A 19,972-nucleotide genomic window follows, 5' to 3' on the forward strand; every position below is an offset into this window, starting at 1 on the left:
TAAGATGAATATTAATTCTTTTGTGTGGTCTTTATATTTTATATTTAAATACATTTTAACATAACAAATAAAAAGCAAAGGAATTCGAGGCTTAAACTATACCATAGATCAAAGACTTAACAGCTATCTAGAGTACTCCATGCAACAGGTACAGAAAACTCACTGGCTTCTCAGTAGCCAATAGAATCTTCTCCAAGAAAGAAGAGTTCACAAAAGAAGTTCTAATGGACCCATAAGAAGTGAAAATAGTGTCTTGTAACTCATTGGATTACAGTGCAATAAAACTAATAGCAAGACAAAAGCACTCAAATACTTGGGACTGACAGTATATTTTTGAATGACTGGCCAGTGGGTCACCAAAGAAACCAGGAAGGAAACCTTTAATTCCTAGAAGCGGATGAAAATGAAGGCTCCAGGGGTTGGGGATTTAGCTCAGTGGTAGAGCGCTTGCCTAGGAAGCGCAAGGCCCTGGGTTCGGTCCCCAGCTCCGGAAAAAAAAAAAAAAAAGAACCAAAAATGAGGGCTCCACTTCTCAGAACCTTTGAATACCTCCAAGGCCATTCTCACAGGAAAATGTATCGCCACAAGTGTTTATATTGAAAAAACTCAGAAAGATCTCAATTTAACAACCCACTGATAGAACTCAATGTCTTAGAAAAGTTAGATCAAGTATAAGCCAAGAGTAATGTGTATCAATAAAGATTGGGATAGAAATTAATGAAGACTAAAGGTATAATTCAGAATTAATAAAACCTTTTTTTGTTGTTGGTCCTTTTGAGACAGATTTTATCTGTATATCCCTGTCTGTCTCTGGAACATTCTCTGTAGACCAGGCTGGCCTTGATCACAGAGATCCTTCTGCCTCTGCTTCCCAAGTGCTGGGATTAAAGGTGTGTGCCACCACTGCCCAGCAAAAAGTTGCTTCTTCGAAAAGGCCAAACTTACCAAAAAAAAGGGAAGATCCTAACTAATTAAGTTAGAGGGAAAATTTATTACAACAGATTCTAGTAAAATCCAGAACACCATTAGAGAATGCTTCAAAAACTTAATTTCCAAAAGAAAAGTTAGAAAATCTGGTGGTTTTTAATGATATATTCTTAGACAGAGATGACATACCAAAATCAAAGCATAAGAATACAAACAACTTAAACAGATGCAGAACAAGAAGCAAGGTTGAGAAGGTTAGAAAAGTACCTCAGTCAATAAAGTACCTGAGTTCAGATCCCCAGCACCCATGTAAAAGGCAGGAAGGCAGGGAGGCAGGGAGGCAGGAAGGCAGGAAGGCAGGAAGGAAGGAAGGAAGGAAGGAAAGAAAGAAAGAAGAAGAAGAAGCCAGATGTGTCAGTGTATGTCTGTGACCCAGGAGTGAGGACAGGCAAACCCCTAGAGCTCATTGGCCAAATAGTCTGGCCAATTGGTACATCCCAGGTTAGGTAAAAGACTGTCTCAAAAACAAAGGTCAACAACAGTAGAGGAAGACATCTGAAGTCAACCTCTGCCATACATACATACATACATACATACATACATACATACATACATACATACATACATACACCTAAACAAACATGTTCATAAACCACACACACACACACACATACTCAAAAAATTAAAAATAAAAATGAGATCGAAGAAACAATGAAAGCTTCTCCCCACAAAGTAAAGTCCTAAACCGGATGGATTCTCTGCTGAATTTTAGCAAACACTTCAGGAGGAGCTAACCCAGATATTCCTCAAACTGTTCTACAAAAGACACAGGGAAGGAATTCATTTTACAGACTCATTGGGCAAAGCCAGCATTATCCTGATTCCAAAACAGGCTAAGGATACAACAACAAGAATTTGATGAACATAGGTGCATAAACCAAAATGCCTACAAATCAAATTCAAGAGCACTTTACTGTCAGAGGTCACGATCAAACTGGTCTAAGCTCTGGGATGCAAGCCGTGTTCTGCATATTCAGACCAGTAGGTGTAATACACCACATGCTCTGAAGAACAGAAATCACGTTATCAACTCAAGAGGATAAAAGTTCTGAATAGAGTAGGAATAGAAGGAATGTGCTCCAGAAAATCAAGACTGCACTCAACAAACTTGGACTGAGCATCATAGTAAATAGGAAAAATGCTGGTTTCCTCTAGAACCAGGACCAAGACAAGGTATCCACTCTCAGACTTCTTAATCAATATAGTGCTTGGAGTCTGAGTAATTAAAGAAAATGGATATAAATAAGAACGCAAGAACTCAAAGTATACTTTTGCGATAGCAACATAATTCTATATTTAAAGGGCATTAAAGCCTCTTTCAGAAACCTATTCCAGAAACTCTTAGACCTGAGAAAACATTTTCAGTAGGTAGTATAATACAAAATCAGCATGCAAATTAAGTAGTCTTTCCATGTACCAATAACAAACCTGTCGAGAAAGAAATCAGGCTGGAGAGAGCTCATTAGTGACGGATTTTAAATATACAAAGCAATGCTAATGATGAACCTAAACAAGGAGGAGAAAAGCCACCACCATGAAGAATTTAAAGGACTAAAGAAGATTAAGACCTATAATCCCAGCACTTGGCTGTTGATATAGGAAGATATGGAGTTCAAGGTCATCCTCCACTACATAGCAAGTTTAAGGCCAGCCTGGGCTACGTAGTACCAGAAAGAAAGAAAGATGAGACAGGAAAGGAGAGGAGGAAACAGGGTAGGATGGAAAATACCATAATGACATCAGTGACTTTGTAAGCTAACATAAAAACTAAATAAAATCTGTAATTGGGGGATTGGATGATTCTTGACCTCCTGATCTCAAAATAATTATATACTATGTTTTTAATGTTGTCATTTTACATACATGCCACAGTAGAAACAAAAGAAGAGGAAAGTGGAGGCAGTGGAGTGGCTAGATGAAACATGTGAAATAATAGAATTATTACAGCTGGAGAAGTGGTTCAGGGGTCAACAGTGCTTGATGCTATTGCAGAGGACTCCAGCTTGGTTCCCAACACCCAACCAGGCACCTCCCAACCACTTGTAACTCCAGTTCTAGGGGATAAGATGGTCTCTTCTAGCCTCCTTGGTCTTTGGACTCAGGTGCACAAACTTTGGACTCCGGTGGTCTATACATAATTAAAAATAAATTTCTTTTAAAAGAAAATAATAGAGTTGTTATTTTAATAGTTGAATTGCTTTTATTAACCATCACAAAACATCTAAATGACTGATAAGTTATATGACCTCCACTGTGTTTGTTAGACAAGTCAGCTTCAAGAGTCTCATTTACTTGTTAAATCTTCTTTTTCTTGTTTTTTTTTTCTTTAATTATTGTATGTTTGATTGAGTTTGTTTGTAGACAAGTTCTTGCTACATAGCCCAGACTGACCAAACTCCCAATCCTCCTGCCTCAGCCTCCTAAGTGCTGGGATTTCTGGCATGCACCACTACACCCAGATGAAATAAAATGCCTTCCTCCTTGGGTCACTTGCTTTTTCCCTTGAATTTACAAGGATGAGTCCTGCATGCATTATATGCACACATTGAATTTATATAATATTATGAAATATGTGATTCTATAGTCTCAGCCAACAGTGTTTTCTTCTTCCTAAAGGAGACACGATTCATGCGGGAGATGTAAAACACATTCTGAAAGACATGGGAATAAAAATGACAAACAAAGAGAACAAAAAATTCCTCAAAAGACTACCTATCTCTGGTAAGTATTCCGTGTTCTTTTCACGGACACCTAAAAATGTCCTCATTCAGCAAGTGTTGACAGAAATCTGTCCTAAACCTCAGATGACATGGAGACCGTCTTCCATCGTCCCAAGTTCCTGCTGTTAAAAAGAAAAAGTCACTTTGATTTTAAAGTTTGTATTTTGAGGTTTTCTATTAATTCTAATGTTTGAAATATTCCTTGTCAGCTTGAAAGATTTATTAAAAAAAAAAAGACCCAATCCTGTACTAGATATAATAACACAGGTCTGCAATCCCCAAATTTTTGTTTGTTTTACTTTGTATGTGTACACACGAGCATAAGCCATGTGGGTGTACACATGTGAAGGTCCGAGAGCAGTAGTAGAATTGGGTTCTCTCTTCCATGGTGTTGAGCACTAGGACTGAACTCAGTTCTTCAACACTGGTTGCTGAGTCATCTCTCTGGCCCAGGAGCAACCAGCTCTCCAGAGGCAGAGGTAACCTGATACCACAAATTCAAGGTTATCCTGGTCTACACAGTGAATTCCTGGCAAAAAAAGGGGGGGGGGGACCCATTCCTACCTAGCATTTATCTGATTCTTTTCAGTAAGTTTTTATGACTTATTCCACTTGGTATACGATACGATGAGTTTCATTATGACATTTTCATACGTGCATATGATTCTACCTCCTCCATATTCACCTTCTCGTCACCTCCCTCATCCCCTGCTTCCCAACCTTTTTGCTGACCCCTTCTTGCTCCAAGCTCTCTGCCAAGCTCCCAGCTAGCACTACTATAATTTCTGGGCTTTGGATTAGGTTCAGGAAAAGGTACCCTAGAGCAAAAGTCTTATCCTAAGACAGATTGTTGTTGTTGCTGTTGTTGTTGTTCCTTTGAGAGAAATAAAAGGCTTATGGATCCAGAAGAAAATTAAAAGACAAACTGGAGGGGCTGGGGATTTAGCTCAGTGGTAGAGCGCTTACCTAGGAAGCGCAAGGCCCTGGGTTCGGTCCCCAGCTCCGGAAAAAAAAAAAAAAAAAAGACAAACTGGTAGAAAAACTGCAGAAGAAAAGAAGATGAAGCCAGATTAAAGAAGAGAAAACAGAAAAGGCTTTGTCCTTCAGTGCACTTGGGTACCTCTCAGTGCTTTTATGCTCAACCCCCACCGTGCTGAGGTCTCTCACAGAGCAGGATGCTGACCAGGGTCTTGGGCGTGCTTAGGCAAGCACACTACCTCTGACTCTGTTCTTGGTGGACTTTTTCTAAGTATCTTTTATTTCACTGAGAAGGAATCGTGACGCTTCTAAGTTTTTTCTTTGGGTATGCATGAACATAGACTTTCCGCATCCTTCGAAAACAGTTGTGTTTTATCCCCAGATGACAAAACAGTGCTCAAGAAAGAACTACTCTCCAGTGTGAAGAACTTCAAAGGTGAGTAGAGAAAAAGATGAAAACGATAAAATTTGAAACTTCCTTTAAAGTATAAAATTACAAAATGATGAGTTTCATTCAATAATTATTTGATATCTACTAGGTATTCAAGAATAATCTGGAATGTAAAATAATGTATAGGAAAAATGGAATCATAGATTAGTTTTTTTAGTATGCTCATCTCTTGTTTCTCTTGGGTGCATGTCTATTTTTAATTGAACTCATGCTTTATTCATCTTATATTTAATACTAAAATATCACTTTCTCGTATTTGGATTCTTGCTAATTTGATTCCATAAAAATGAACATTTTCACTCATTATTAAAAATAAAACTGTGATTTACATTATTTCCCTTATCATGAAAACAAAAAGCTATTATATTGTGCTGACCAGATTTGTCAACTTGACACAAGGTAGAGTCGTAGGAGAGGAGGGAATAAGAAAATGCCTCTGTAAGATCACTGTGGGCAAGCCTAAAGGGTATTTTCTTAATTAGCGATTGATGGGGGAGATCCCAGCCCTTTGCTCAATGAGAAGTCAGACTGAGCAGGCCATGAAGAGCAATCCAGTAAGTAGCACCCCTCCATGGTCTCTGTATCAGCTCTGCCTGCAGGTTCCTGCCCTGCTAGGGTCCTGTCCTGATGTCCTTCAACAATAGACTATTGTACACCAAGTAAACCCTTTCCTCCCCAAGTTGCTTTTGGTCATGGTGCTTCACCACAGCAGTAGCAATGCTTACTAAGACATGCACATTCCTTCCAAGCTTTGAATTTCCTATCAGGATCATTTGTTCATCATCCTTCTGTATGCTGAACATTTATTTCTACTAATTCTAATGATCCTTTTCTATAGTAACTATAAGCACATTATCATATACACAGTATTTTCCTGATTGGTTATTTGCCTCTTTTTTCATATGCTAGGTTGAAATAAGATGAAAAAAATGTTGAAAACACCTCACATGCTGTCAAATTCACTCAAAGGGCATGATTCAAGGGTTTTCAGTACCCAATAGAGTTATACAACAAACACCACATCAATTTCACAACACCTCGTCATCCCAAAATGTAGCTCTACCCATTAGCAATGACTACACATACCCACAGGCCCACATTACTAGGATCGACTTTAATACATTGACATTTTTCATTTCTGTGTAAATTTTATCAACCACTCTTTGGTTCCTCCTTATTTCCCTGCAGTTCACTTTTTTAACATTTAATGTTTAACATAGATAGATAGATGATAGATAGATAGATAGATAGATAGATAGATAGATAGATAGATAGATAGATAGATGGATGCTTTATAGATGACTCATTGGGTTAAGTCAATATAAACCATGTCAGTAGTTTTCAACAATTCTTTCTCATTAACCAGAGTTTTCCTTTTATGTAAAAGTATATTTGGGAGGTTATTTTTTGTTGCTATAGTAAGTTTCAAATCTTACTTTGTATCTAGAATAACCTGATTATTCTCTTTGCCCTAAGTCACCAGAATTGCCAGAGTGTCCTTTTCCCCCTCACACACTTCTCTCAGACGTTTGACTATGGAGGCACATTCCTGACTACCATGTGACTTGCTGTAATTAGCTCTTTTGGCTTTCACCTCTGGGTATGGGATAACAGTCCAAATTTTTCACGTTGTAACAATTTTCCTATCTCTTGTCTTTATGAAGGAGGGAAAGTAAATGCCCGTGATGTGAAAAACGTTCTTCAAAACACTGGTTTCAAACTGGAATCAAAAGAACTAAAGGACCTGCGGGATCACCTGCCAGTGACTGGTGAGCAGCCATGACACCTTTAGCACAGACAATGTCTGGTCCAGTCTGAGAGTTGCAAGGGAAGACGGGACGTGGAAAGAAACTCGGGGCCTGAGAGAAACAAAGGCCTTTCCTACAAAACCACACTGGTGACAAATATGGAGTGCTGACTGGTGTAGAAATAGGCAGAATGTAGAAACTTAAGAGATAGGGAAACAGTGACGAGGAATAAAGAGAAAAAAATACTGTCTACCAATTGAAAGTGTGTGGGCCACGGTGGCGTGCGTAGCACTCAGCCGGCAGAAGCAGGTGGATCTCTGCGCTTTAGGCCAACTTGGTCCACATGATGAGATTCCGGGCCAGCCAGGACAACGTAAGACCCCGTTTTAAAAATTTGAAAATGCATTTTCTGATGATTAATGTCATGAATCCTTAAGAAACATATCTACAAAACATGAAAACAGCCGGCCTCACTAGGGGCCCTCAGACTCTTTTGATCCAGAACTTGATTGTGCTCTTTTATAAATTATTAGCTGGCAATATTTATTACATTAGAAACTAAAACATTTTGATAATGTTCACATATTAATTCTTTAAACTCTGAAGTTGTGGTTTTTGGGTTTGTTTTTTTTTTTGTTGTTGTTGTTTTTCTCTGCGACAGTGTCTTGTCATAGAGCCTGATTAGGAGATTACTATGAGGTTCCAGGCTGCCTTCAAACTCCTAATCCCCCTGCCTCAGTCCTGGGTGCTGGTATTACGAGTACGTGCTAGAAGGCCTGGCTCTTAATAGTCTTTAAAATGATGATAAATTTATTAGGTGGTAAAATACATTTTATGCAAATAGCTTCTTAAAACAAGGCCAAAAGGTGTGAAGAATTGCCTGTCATTACTATTAATTATTTTAATGTGTGGCTAGACCCCCATATATACTCTATCATGCAATGTGCTGGAATATTTTGGTTGTTTTATTTTATTCTGGCTTAAGCAGTGCTGGAGATGGAGCATAGGACCTCACATATGGTAGGAATGCATTCAGCCACTGAGTTGCAGCCCCCGCCCTGTTGGATTAGTTTAGATTTGGTTAATATATATGTGTGTATAATATATATACATTATGTATAATGTATAATATATATACATTAACCTGAGTTTATACAGGTGGAAGTAACTGGCAAGGAAAGCATCTGGTAGCCTTTTCAAATATTTTTCCTTGCTGTTATCCCAAAACTCAACAAGTAGCGTCTTAACATTTAGATATCTACAAACCTCTTCAGTTCTCGGTTATCCTAAACCTTATTAGTTTCCTTGGCCTTTCATCGTTCCCCAGGTCTGATTTCATAGCAACATGCCTTGGTCATTCGCACACCGTTGACATATACGGATCCCATAAAAATCACCACATTTAGTTGTTCAGTACTTTTTAAGATCACACGCAGAGCTGGGGAGAGGGCTCAGTCCATGAAGCACTTTCTGTGCTAGCACACGGAGCTGACTTCCATCCGCAGAACCCATGCAAAAAGCTGGATGTTGGTGTGCCAGACGCGTAAGCCCTGGGGAAGTCGAGTTAGGCATGTCCCTGGGACTTGCTGGGATAATTGACATAATTGGTCCCAGATCTCAGGGAGAGACTTTGTCTTGATAGACAGCTCCTAGGAATGGCACTCAAGGTTAATCTCTGGCCTTTGCACATGAATATATCACACAGCACCCGAACATGCGCACACACACATACATACACACACACACACACACACACACACACACACACACACACACATTCAAAAAAACAAAACAAAACTTTGCTACTTTATCAAGGAGATTCTTAAGTGACACTGACATTGACTCACTATGAGTACCCATAGCACAGAACAGAATGATGGCTGGTGCCTTCAGATGCCATTAACTCTGGGATGGTGGTAGCTCTCCCAGTCTCCAACACAAATGCTGACACTGACTGTGATAGAGGTACCGAGTGTGGGTGGCTCGGGAGGCTGGTGAACCACATTTTGAGAAGAGTTCTTCTGTCATGTCTCTACTTTCACAAAACACACAGGGCAAAGTCTGAACCCACCAACAAAACTCCACTCCCCAGAATGCTAGGAGGAGGCCTGGCAGCCAACAGCTTAGGGAAGAAAAGAGGAACAATACCCATTGAACAAACATATACTTACAACCTGAGCCTTCTCCCTATTACATGTTCTTGTTGATTTAAAAGATAAAGGAATCTGAACAAAGGTGTGAAAACTTGCTGTAATTCTATATGCTATATTTCAAGAACGTTATGTGATTTTTTTTTTAGTCTCTTCATCTTTGAATCTAAATTTTTAATTTTCTTGCAGACCGTAAAAAGGTTAGCTTGGATGTGTTGATGGACGCAGCTAAGTCTTTCACAGGTGAGAGTTCATGTAAGATGTTCTAACACCGAGACCCAGAGCTCTGTGGAAAGTCACCTCTTTTAAGTGGCAGTCTACTCCTCCACAAGCCACTAAGTTCATTCAGGTCCTTATCTACCTATAGATGATTTTGTCTCATTGATAGCAGTCCTGAATATTAGAAATGCAGGAGGAGTACAGAGCTCTCAGAAACAAATATTAACTTCAATGATTGACCCAGAACAATATTGACCTCACTAGTGTTTGAAGGACCAAAATGTAAGTTACCATAGTGCAAATTTTTTGCATCATGAATATGATCAGTATGAACAACTAATCCCAGAATTCAGGCCACTAAGTAGAAACAAGAGCTTTTTACACACAAATAGAATTATATAAGTCCCATAGCATCCGTCTTAATGCCCTCATGCTATAAAACAAAATACCTCAGTCTGAGTAATATATAAACAATTCATGTGTATTTCTCATCACTGCGGAGTCTGGAAAAGCCAACAGGAAAATACTTACACACTCATCTGCTGAGGTTTAGGCCACCTCCTGCCTAACTTAGGGTGGTGTCTTGGACACTGTGTCCTCTCACTGAGTACAATGATGGACAGAGAAAACGGGGCCTCCTTCTTCTCTGAGGCCTCTTCATTGGTCCATAATCTCATGCAGGAAACCCCTATGAACTGTTGTCAGCCTTGTATCGCAGATGACATTTCTATGTGAATTTTGGAAAGAGGTTAAACCGGAGCTCCAATAGTCGTCAGCTGATACACAGCGTCTACACTGCTCCACACTACACTGACCCACACACAGGAGACGAATGCTGTCCTCTTACCCGTCTCAGAAAAAGGCTTTCAGATACTGAATCTCAAATGACCCCAGATTAGTGACATTGGCTCACATCTTTGTAGTTGCTTCCTCTTGGGGTTAAACATCTTGTGTGTCAGTCTGTTTTCCTTACATTGAAATTGTTATCTCTTGTCCTGAAATAGTTCCCATTTTCTTAAAGGAGAAAAAGTTGACATCAAAGACATAAAAAACGTTCTGGAAAACATGGGAATCCCACTCGCAGAGAAAGAAGAATGGAAGCTCTTGAAGACTCTGCCCATCTCCAGTGAGTATTTAGCATGCTGCCGGCGTTCAGAGGAGTGAATGGGGTTATTGTGGGCTTCTGGGTGAGAACTGCTAGAAGAAAAAAAAAAGCAGCTCTGTTCTTGTTTGTGTTTTGATTTGAAAGTGAGAAACTTCTCTCTTATTTTCAGCAAGTGGGCCCTGGCTAAATCCTGCTGCCCCTCCCCCAACTCCCTGAGGTATACTTCACATCTGTCTGTCCCCTGGGAAACCTCCCATCTCCCCGCAATCCAACGACGAACTGTAAATCCCTGTGAATCATGTGGCTGTGCAGGCAGCAGCCACTCCCGTCAGTGGCATAACCCAGAAGCCCTCAAAAGTTCTACCTCCAGATCACCCACATTGGCTAATGGGGTGGGGGTGGGGACAGTCGGTCCTGGAGCTCTATCACCTGTGCATCCTTCCCTGCACCCATTGTTTCTGTCCCACTTGTCCCCAAGCTTGCACATCGGCAAAGATCCTGGAGGGAGGAGCATCGGCATCCTGAGTGGCTGAAACTCTGTAGGAATCTGAATTCTTGTCACATGTACCTAAGACTGCCCATTCCCTGTGTCTGCCATCCCCCTCCCCAAAACTGCCCCCACTACTGTTCTCTCAAGGAACCAGTTGCTCCCTGGCACCCTCGCTTCTTCCTCTCCCCCCTCAAACCCCTCCCTTCTTCCCATCACTGACTCCCTTCCTCTCTTTAGTACGGCTGGTGATGTAGATGGTCTCTTCCGCATGCTAAGCAAGCCTTCTACTGCTGACTACACCCTGCATCTTTCTTAGCATTTTAGCTCTGTTGCAAGTAGCAAGGAGAGGCAGATAGCCTACATTAGAGACTATAACCAACACGTGCTGGACATGAAGGGTCCACAGGCTGGAGCTCTCTGTGGACAGATAGAACCCATGAGGATATGTTGTGCTGGTGGATATTCCCCATTTTCTGTCCCAAAAGAGTCTCATTACATAGCTCAGACTGGCCTTGGACTCACTATGTAGCCCACACTGACCTCAAATCATGATCCTCCTATAACTTTTTTTTCAAAGTCTGCTTTTAATGATGCTTCAACCTCCCTTTTAGCCCACCACCCACCAGAGATAGTAGGAAAGAAAGGATATGGGGGAAATGCCTATTTAGAAATGGTTCTTTGGAGCAACTTCTGTCTGTGTTGTCTGGAAATCAGCAGTCCAGGTCAGCAGCGGCAGCTCAATTCACTCGCAAACACTTCACAGATATGTCAGCAGTCCAGTTCGGTAGGATTCGGATAGCAAACTCGAATCAGCAGCAGTGGCAGGACCTAGCAGAGACAGCCAGGCCTTAATCTTAGCACAAGTCAGCAGGAGAGACCAGGGCCAACAGTAATGCCAGGAAAAGTTCTCAACTGTACCTCTCTCAGCAAAGCAAAAATCATTGAAGATGCTAGACCTGCGAGTGTTGTACAGCTGGCTCTACCAGTAAGAGAGGCTCACCGTCTGCCACTGTCCGTCCAGTCCTTTTTAAACTCCCTCCAAACATCACGTGTCCTCCATGGGTCTGTCTCAGCTGACATCACTCTGCCAATTAACCTGACTCTGAGGAAGTGGACCACCAGAAGTCTTTTTGGTCCATTTCTCACTATGGAGTCCCAACAAATGGAGCTCAACTATGCAAAGTAAAGAGGACCAGTACATGCACATCATTAGCAAAGAATCCTTCATCAAGTGTCCTTTCACACGCTTGCTTTAGCAGAACATCTTCACTTGTGTCTACGTCAGCAAATGTTTCTTCACAAGTCTTCCTTAGCCTTTCACCTGGGTCCACTTCAGGAAGACGTTCCAGCACATGTTTGCCCCAGCAAAACACCACCCAACACAACTGACTTTCTAATGAACCCTTAGCTTTCCACTTCATCCTCCTGTCTCAGCTTCCCAAATGCAAAGAGGCAGGCATGTGCTTTCGTGCCTATCTGGTAACTATATTTAATATACCTTTATAGGGTCTGCCATTTTGGCCAAATATATAGGTATGCCTCATGGGCACATAGGTATGCCAGATAGGTAGAGAGAAGACAGAAAGAATGAAGCTAAACTACAATAACAAGAAGAAAGCAAAAGAGGGAAAACGTGTTTGTAACACGCTTTATCGGCTGCCACGTGTTCCAGCTGCAGCTCAGATTTAGCATGTTGAGAGCAGTCCTCCTGCTGTTGTTTGAGGGTGAAACAATAAACGACTAGGTGAGTCGTATAAAAGTGTCTTATAAATTATAGACATTTTTGGCTAAAGATGTAACTTAGCGGATAACTGCTTGCCACAGAGAGAGAGAGAGAGAGAGAGAGAGAGAGAGAGAGAGAGAGAGAGAGAGAGAGGGAGGGAGGGAGGGAGAGAGAGAGAGAGAAAGAGAGAGAATATGTTTCTCATCTTTTTTCTTCTGTTTCACTGTGTCTTACAGAAGATGGAAAAATCTTTAAGAGGAGATTACTGGACAGTGTTGCACAGATCAAAGGTAAGAGCTCTGAGGACAGGGACTTCATATTTGCTTTATTTAAGTCTCACTGGTTAGAGTCTTGCTATTCCATGGCTGCTAGCTTTCTGATTCTGAATCTGTCCTCAGAACTCACTGTGGCCCTCAGCAGAACCTTCCTCTTTTGGTTTGACTGTAGCTGAGAGCAGCAATGTTAGTTCTAGGTCACTGTAACAAACTTGAGCTTGTCTTCATTTATGAGGTTATCTCTATTAAAGTTTATCTTCATCTGCAATCAGTTCAACTGAAGCTTGTACCTCAGTGAAAAGGGAGCCATTTCTCTTCCCAACAGCAACCAATCTGGGTCATGAAATAGCCAGCATTTCTCTGTCCCTCTGAGATTGGATCCGTAATCTTTAATATCCATAATCTTTTATGAGGAATTGTTTTATTTTTAAAATTATGCACCTCGTTTGTGGGTATGTGTGAAGGTACCCATGGAGTCCAGAAGAGAGTCAGCTCCCCTGGAGCTGGAGTTCCAAGCAGCTGTGAGCCATAGGATGTGTGTGTTATTGTCTAAGAGCAGGGAGTGCTGCTAAGCGCTGAGCCAACCCTCTGGACCCCCTCTCCAGAACCTTAAAGCTCACATCTTCCACAGTGGGAATCACTTGTATTTACTCCCATCTCCTTATTTCCTAAGGGAAAAAAGTTCAAGCCTCTAATATACCACTGATTTTGAAGAATGTAGGATTTGAACTTGAGGAGGACGACCATAAGGACCTGATACAGCATCTACCCATCGATGGTGAGTATTTCAGATACCACTCTTCAGGGCTTCCGTGTAAGGCCTTGTCTCAGCTAGGGTTTCCACTGCTGTGAAGAGACATCATGGCCAAAGCATCTCTTATAAAGGCAAACATTTAATTGGAGCTGGCTTATAGAAGGTCAGTCCATTATCATCAAGAAGGGAAACATGGCAGTGTCCAGCCAGGCATGGTGATGGAGGAGCTGAGAGTTCTGCATCTTGTTCCAAGTGCAACCAGGAGAAGACTGGCTTCCAGGCAGCTAGAAAGAGGGTCTCTTCCACAATGTGAGGAGCCTGAGCATAGGAAAAGACCTTAAAAGCCCACCTCCACAGTGATACATTTCCTCCAAGGCCATACCTAGGAGTACCACTCTCTATGGGCCAAGCATATTCAAACCACCACAGAGTTTTTTAAGAGTTTTTTTAAAGTCTCTTAGAAAAGCAACATTTCATTGTGTCCACATACTCTATGCTGCCAGTTAACAAATGTGTGTCACCCATATGTCTTCCTTCTCACATCTACCTGTTTTTGTTCATTTTGTCTTATATTATAGCCCAAGGTCCTCCAAACTTATAGCAATCCTCCTTTGTTGGCCTCCTAAATGCTAGAATTAGAGGCATAAACTTGCATACCCACTTTTAATGAAATAGTTCATTAATGATTTGATAAGATCAATTTAACTGGACAAAAAATATCAAAATGGCAAAGCCAGTATAATCTACTAGGAAGAAAATAAGAGATAAGCCTCAGCCCAGGGTCTTCATGAGAGTGATCTGGAATTCAGCCCCAAAATGGGTGGCTAAAGGGGATATACTATCCTTATTTCAGAATTGTATTAGATGGTGGGTGAGTCTTTAAATTTCCATCATCTTTTTTTCTTTTTTTCATGAGCTAAAATAGTTAAAAATAGAAACCATGAAAGATGGATGAATCCCAGCACTTTGCAATAAGTATTTTTTTGTTACTTTCCCAAATCTAACTGGGTCTCTATGCCTGGATTGTCTTTTCTTTCAGAGAATAAAATGGTTGAATTAAGTGTGTTAATGGATAAATCAAAAACTTTTACTGGTAAGTAGTTATAATTAAAATGTCATCCATTCTTTAGTCCTTTTTTTTTTCTTTTCTTTTTTTTGGAGCTGGGGACCGAACCCAGGGCCTTGCGCTTGCTAGGCAAGCACTCTACCGCTGAGCTAAATCCCCAACCCCAATGTCATCCATTCTTAACTAAAGCCATAATATTTTATAGAAAAAAATAGTATATTTAAACATTAGTTTTCTTTTGAGGCTACAAATGGCATGATTATTTGTTCCACAATCTTACTATTAGATTTGAGTTTTGCTTGTGTAGGATGGTGTGTGTGTGTGTGTGTGTGTGTGTGTGTGTGTGTGTGTGTGTGTAGAGAGAGAGAGAGAGAGAGAGAGAGAGAGAGAGAGAGAGAGAGAGAATATTCAGGAAGGAGCTACTAAGAATTAGATCTGCTGTCTAAACAGCAAAAACACTGTTCAAAGTGAAGATTTTGTAGACCTGTTGCTACATAACATCCTCTGAAACTCTGATAATATGCTGGTGTTTGATCTGTATCTGGAATGTGAGCTTCCCCTTCTTGTGAATTAAAGTATAAATTCTCCTTCTATTAACAAATGACACATTCACATGCCATTTGAATTTATGCAGCTTAACAATTTTCTTTGAAGACACATAAGCAATTTAAATAACCTTTCCATGATCTAAAATCATCCATGCTTGTGTCAGTCAATAGAGCCCTCAGAGGAAGACCTGAGCTTTAGTCCCAGAACTCACAGAAAAAGCTGGGCATGGTGGCATAAATTTGCAGTCAGGTACGAGGGATACAGAGTCAGGCAAATCTCTGAAGTTCATTGACAGTGTTACCTACCGAGCAAACCCCACTTCCCAGTGAGAAACCCTGTCTCAAAAACAAAAAAGAAGAGACAGCTGAAGATTAAAGGCTGACCACATGCACATGCATTCAGACATGCTTGCATGGCCACACACACAATGAATAAATAAAATCATTCATCCATTGCTAAAATTCTTACCTGTTAAAAATCTGCATCTTTCTAAAGGGGATAAGGTTCATATTGATGATCTGAAAAACGAGCTAAGGAAAATGGGCCTGGTATTCCCAGACAATGTGTTCAAGGAGCTGCAGAAAGCTCTGTCCATTTACAGTGAGTACTGAAGTCACTTCTTCACACTTGGATTCAGGGCCATAGAGGTGAATACTTCTAGAATGATACACTTTTGTATATGAGGAAAACCGTTAAGAAAACAGATTCTCACTGTAAAAGAAATCTTGTTGCCTGCTCTTGTCACTCACACTAACCTCGAAGGTTGGCAATCTCTTTCACTAACCTCTGCTGTCAAAGTTGAATGTTCCTGATGCCCTGGGCATACTTTCAACTCTCCATGATGACCAAGAAGAGGGGTGGACAGATGGCTCAGCGATTATAACTTGCTGCTCTTGCAGAGGACCAGAGTTTGGTTCTCGGCACCCATACAACTCAAACCCAACTGTAATTCCAATCCCAGTAGATCCTACACCGTCTTCTGCATGTATTCCTTGCATAAGTGTACAGACACTTATGCAGGTAAAACACACTTCTTCATATTTGGTTTCATTCTTAAATAATAGGGAAAGGAAATTTCCAAGCAAATTAGTGGGCTGATTAGGGGATTTTCCCGAAATTACAGATGTTGTTCTGTGTTTACACTGTCTTATTAATCTTCTCAGTGATTAATTCACATTCTGAATGGTATCTTACCTTGCAGCTGGTGGGAAGATATATAAAAAAAGATTGCTAGAACACGTGAAGGATCTCAAAGGTAAGTGAGATGCATGTGGAAGAGCAAGTAAAAAGGAAATTTTTGGCCAGGTGTAGTAGTATGTGCCTATAGTCCTACTTATTAGGAGGCTGAGGCAGGAGGATTGTGAATTCCAATCCTGTGCGCAGTATATAGCAAGGCCCTGTCTCAAGGGGGGGAAAAGGTTATGTTTAGTGTTGACTCTTAAAATGTTCCAGCTTTGCTTTCTGTCAATTTATTGATCCATCAATATGACTTATAACTTGCTTCTGTTTGTATAAACTTTGAGAGACATAGGTTAAGTGTCCTATTTTTGTAGACGTTGTCCTTTTAATTTGTGTGGTTGTTCTTATTTGTTTGTTTGTTCTTTTTGTTTTTTGAGACAGGATTTTATCCTGTAGCCCAGGCTGGCCTCAAATTTATTTTGCAGTCCAGGTTGGCCTCCAAGTTGCAGCAACCCTCTTATCTCAGCCAATTAAGTAATGGGACTACAAGTATGGGCCACCACACCCAGTGTGTTCTTTTTTATTAGAAGGCTATACATTAAAATGCTACCAGAGGCTGAGATTTTCAAGTTTGAAGCCAATCTGTACAATTTAGCCATACTCGGTCCAAAACCAGTTTTGACACAGGGTTAAACTGAGGTGAGACATAGAGTTGGTAGGCCAAAAGCTGGTAGCTCCTGCCAATTCAGCTCTCTTTTGCTCTTCTGGGGCCAGAGCTGATGACTTCTGACAATTAACTACAGCTGATAGCAGTGAGATGAGGGTATTAGAAAAAGAAATTTAAGTACTTGGGCCTGCTAGAAAGAAAAAGGAAAAGGGAAATCGTACACACACACACACACACACACACACACACACACACACACACACACACACCACACACTCAATGGATAAATCAACCAACCTTTATTTTTTGCTCTCAGGATTTTATACCTTCTCAGATGAAAGCTCTCTATGTAAGAAAAAAACATTACCTCACAGTTAAAATGTTACACAAGACGGAGTTACAGCAGAATAATTAGGATAATTGATTACATGGCTTTCTAAAGCACTTTTACATCCCATAAGTTTCATAAATTCAAAGCAATAATTCATGTCACAGGTCAGTAGGCTTAAGAAGCTACAACAGAATTGTTTCATGTCTTTCCATTAAGATTCCCATCTAAGTAAATATTCCCTATCTGTTGCTTTAGCTCCACAGTTCATTAAAAGTTTAAAGCAATAGTTTTTATGTCATAGGTTAACAAGGTTTTTACCAAGACACAGGTCATTTATCTTACATCTTATTTTTAAAGTTTTGCACAGTTAAATTAGCTAATTATCTATTTTCTGTTTGTGCCTTTTCTTATCATCAGGACCTGACCAAGAGTGAGTGTTTTCCTTTGATCATAAATCTGTCCCAAGCCTATTTCTCTTCCTCATGCAGTTTACCTGCTTGTGACACACGAAGGTTCACAGAACTCTCTTTGCAGCTTTCTTCTTCTTCTGCAGGGGAGCTTAAAATGACTTGACTCCGTTCAGGAGCCCTATAAAACCATTATCAGGAATTATGAAATCGTCAGTTTGTCTAAACAGCATTATTACATGAAAGTACACCTTCATACTGATTCTGCAGGATATCTGCCCAACAGAGTGAGTTAAAACTCAGGAAGCAATAGGCTTTGTTAGCTGTACGAGGAATACAACAGTGGTGGGCATGAGAAAGCACATCAGGAGCAAGAAGCAACCCCGGGATGAAGTCCCTGGAGGCCATGCCTCTTCAGAGCACACCTATCACAGCCATGCAAAACAGTGGGCCATCTCTAAGACGCCCGCACGCTAGCCACAGCCTTTCCTGCATGGCTTCAGCCAATACTCTATCTCAAAAACCATTTTTAAGAACTTGATGGGAGTTGGGGATTTAGCTCAGTGGTAGAGCACTTGCCTAGCAAGCGCAAGGCCCTGGGTTCGGTCCCCAGCTCCAGAAAAAAAAAAAAAAAAGAACTTAATGGAGACATAACTGCTTAGTCCCATATGCAAGTCCCAGGTTTAACTCCAAGTTCTGACAGGAAAAGAAAAACTACCAGGAAATTGTCCAGCTTGAAAAGTAACTACTTCTCAAGAAAAATAACTACTTGAGAAGTAAAGGTTAAGGAAGGTAGGAGCTGGGGAGAATGGGTCAAGGCTAACAACACTCATTGCTCTTGAAGAAGAACCATGTTTAGTGCCTAGCACCCACATGGTCACTCACAACCATCCTTAACTCTAGCTTGAGGGGATCTGATGCCCCCTATAACCTCCGTGGCACAAGACATGCACGTGATATAAATAAATATGAGCATACAAGACTATTTATACACATAAAATAAAGGAAGTAAAGTCAATTGACTTGCCAAGGTGGATGAGGGAAACCTGATGGACTCCTCACCCAAGATGGAAAGCTATAATTAATGACTGCTAAGAGAAGGAGTCTTAGTCTTCCCTAGGAATGAGCCCCCTAACAGGCTCTCTAATACCAAGTGGTCAGCCCTCAAAGCATGCACACGCATATGCACACACACACACACACACACACACACACACACACACTCATACATACAATACTAAATAAACTCCGTAGGTTGTATTTGCATATTTATTCACATATACATATGTATATGTGTGTATATATATATCAATAATTAAAGAATGTATGGCATGAATTAAAGAGGGGTTATGGGAGTTTCTGTAAGGAGAAGAAGGATGAAGGAATTTATGCAACTACACTTCAATTTAAAAATTCTTAAGGCTTAGAAAATGTCAGGCAAAACAATGCCTACATTTCATTCCCAACACCCACACTCAAAAAAGGCAAAAATCTCCTTGTCTTCCATAAGTGTAATCCTTCCAACAAAGAAAAAACTTGTTAAGAAGTGAGTGTTGATTTTTCCCTCAGGTTTTTTCCACTATTGAGAGATACATCTAAATCTTGGGCATGCATTAACAATTTCCTTGGGCTCTAGAGTCTGACTTTCCAGTGGGGTTTATAATGTGTGGCCATGATCAGCTCCTTTCACTCTTTCAATGCCCACATTCTCATCTCATGTGCTTCTTTCCTAAGGGCCACGGGTCAAGGTAAAAAAAGTGGAATCTTTCTTGGATCACATGGGAATTAGGATCAAAGGTGAAGAACTTGAAGAACTAATAACCCAACTTCCACCTGAGGGTGAGTATCACAAAAATCACCCTGCTTGTCATGGAAATATAGCCCTCAGTAAACACTCACTGACTCCCATTCCTCTTAGCCACCCAGTTGTCTTCATATAGATCAGGGGTTCTAACTTTACAGTGCTGTGGACCCAGTTCCACATCTGCTCTAACAATCCCCTTCTGAGTAAAATTCAAAATGCACAGAAACAAGTCATAATAAAATATAGTTTGTCAAAACATTCGAAATGCAAATGGTTAATAGTTTTAAAGTACCTCAGTTCATCTAGCAGGTCAAATTGTCAACATTTTAAAACAGAGATAAGCATAGGCAACATTTCAACATATTTGCA

General features: G+C 40.5%; 1 protein-coding gene across 1 annotated transcript in view; it reads left to right on the forward strand.

Moving 5' to 3' along the window:
* Efcab3 (EF-hand calcium binding domain 3) overlaps positions 1-19,972 on the forward strand; it is a 506,364-nt gene that overhangs the window by 436,426 nt on the left and 49,966 nt on the right. The window contains exons 164-174 of the mRNA XM_087572380.1: positions 3,604-3,708; positions 5,068-5,121; positions 6,801-6,905; positions 9,224-9,277; positions 10,275-10,379; positions 12,808-12,861; positions 13,520-13,624; positions 14,640-14,693; positions 15,711-15,815; positions 16,417-16,470; positions 19,534-19,638. Coding sequence (XP_087428506.1) covers positions 3,604-3,708; positions 5,068-5,121; positions 6,801-6,905; positions 9,224-9,277; positions 10,275-10,379; positions 12,808-12,861; positions 13,520-13,624; positions 14,640-14,693; positions 15,711-15,815; positions 16,417-16,470; positions 19,534-19,638 — 900 coding nt within the window. The remainder of the gene's footprint in view (positions 1-3,603; positions 3,709-5,067; positions 5,122-6,800; positions 6,906-9,223; positions 9,278-10,274; positions 10,380-12,807; positions 12,862-13,519; positions 13,625-14,639; positions 14,694-15,710; positions 15,816-16,416; positions 16,471-19,533; positions 19,639-19,972) is intronic.

The sequence above is a fragment of the Rattus norvegicus genome, chromosome 10 (assembly GCF_021556685.1).
Source record: "Rattus norvegicus strain SHRSP/BbbUtx chromosome 10, alternate assembly SHRSP_T2T, whole genome shotgun sequence".
NCBI classification, from domain to species: Eukaryota; Metazoa; Chordata; class Mammalia; order Rodentia; family Muridae; genus Rattus; species Rattus norvegicus.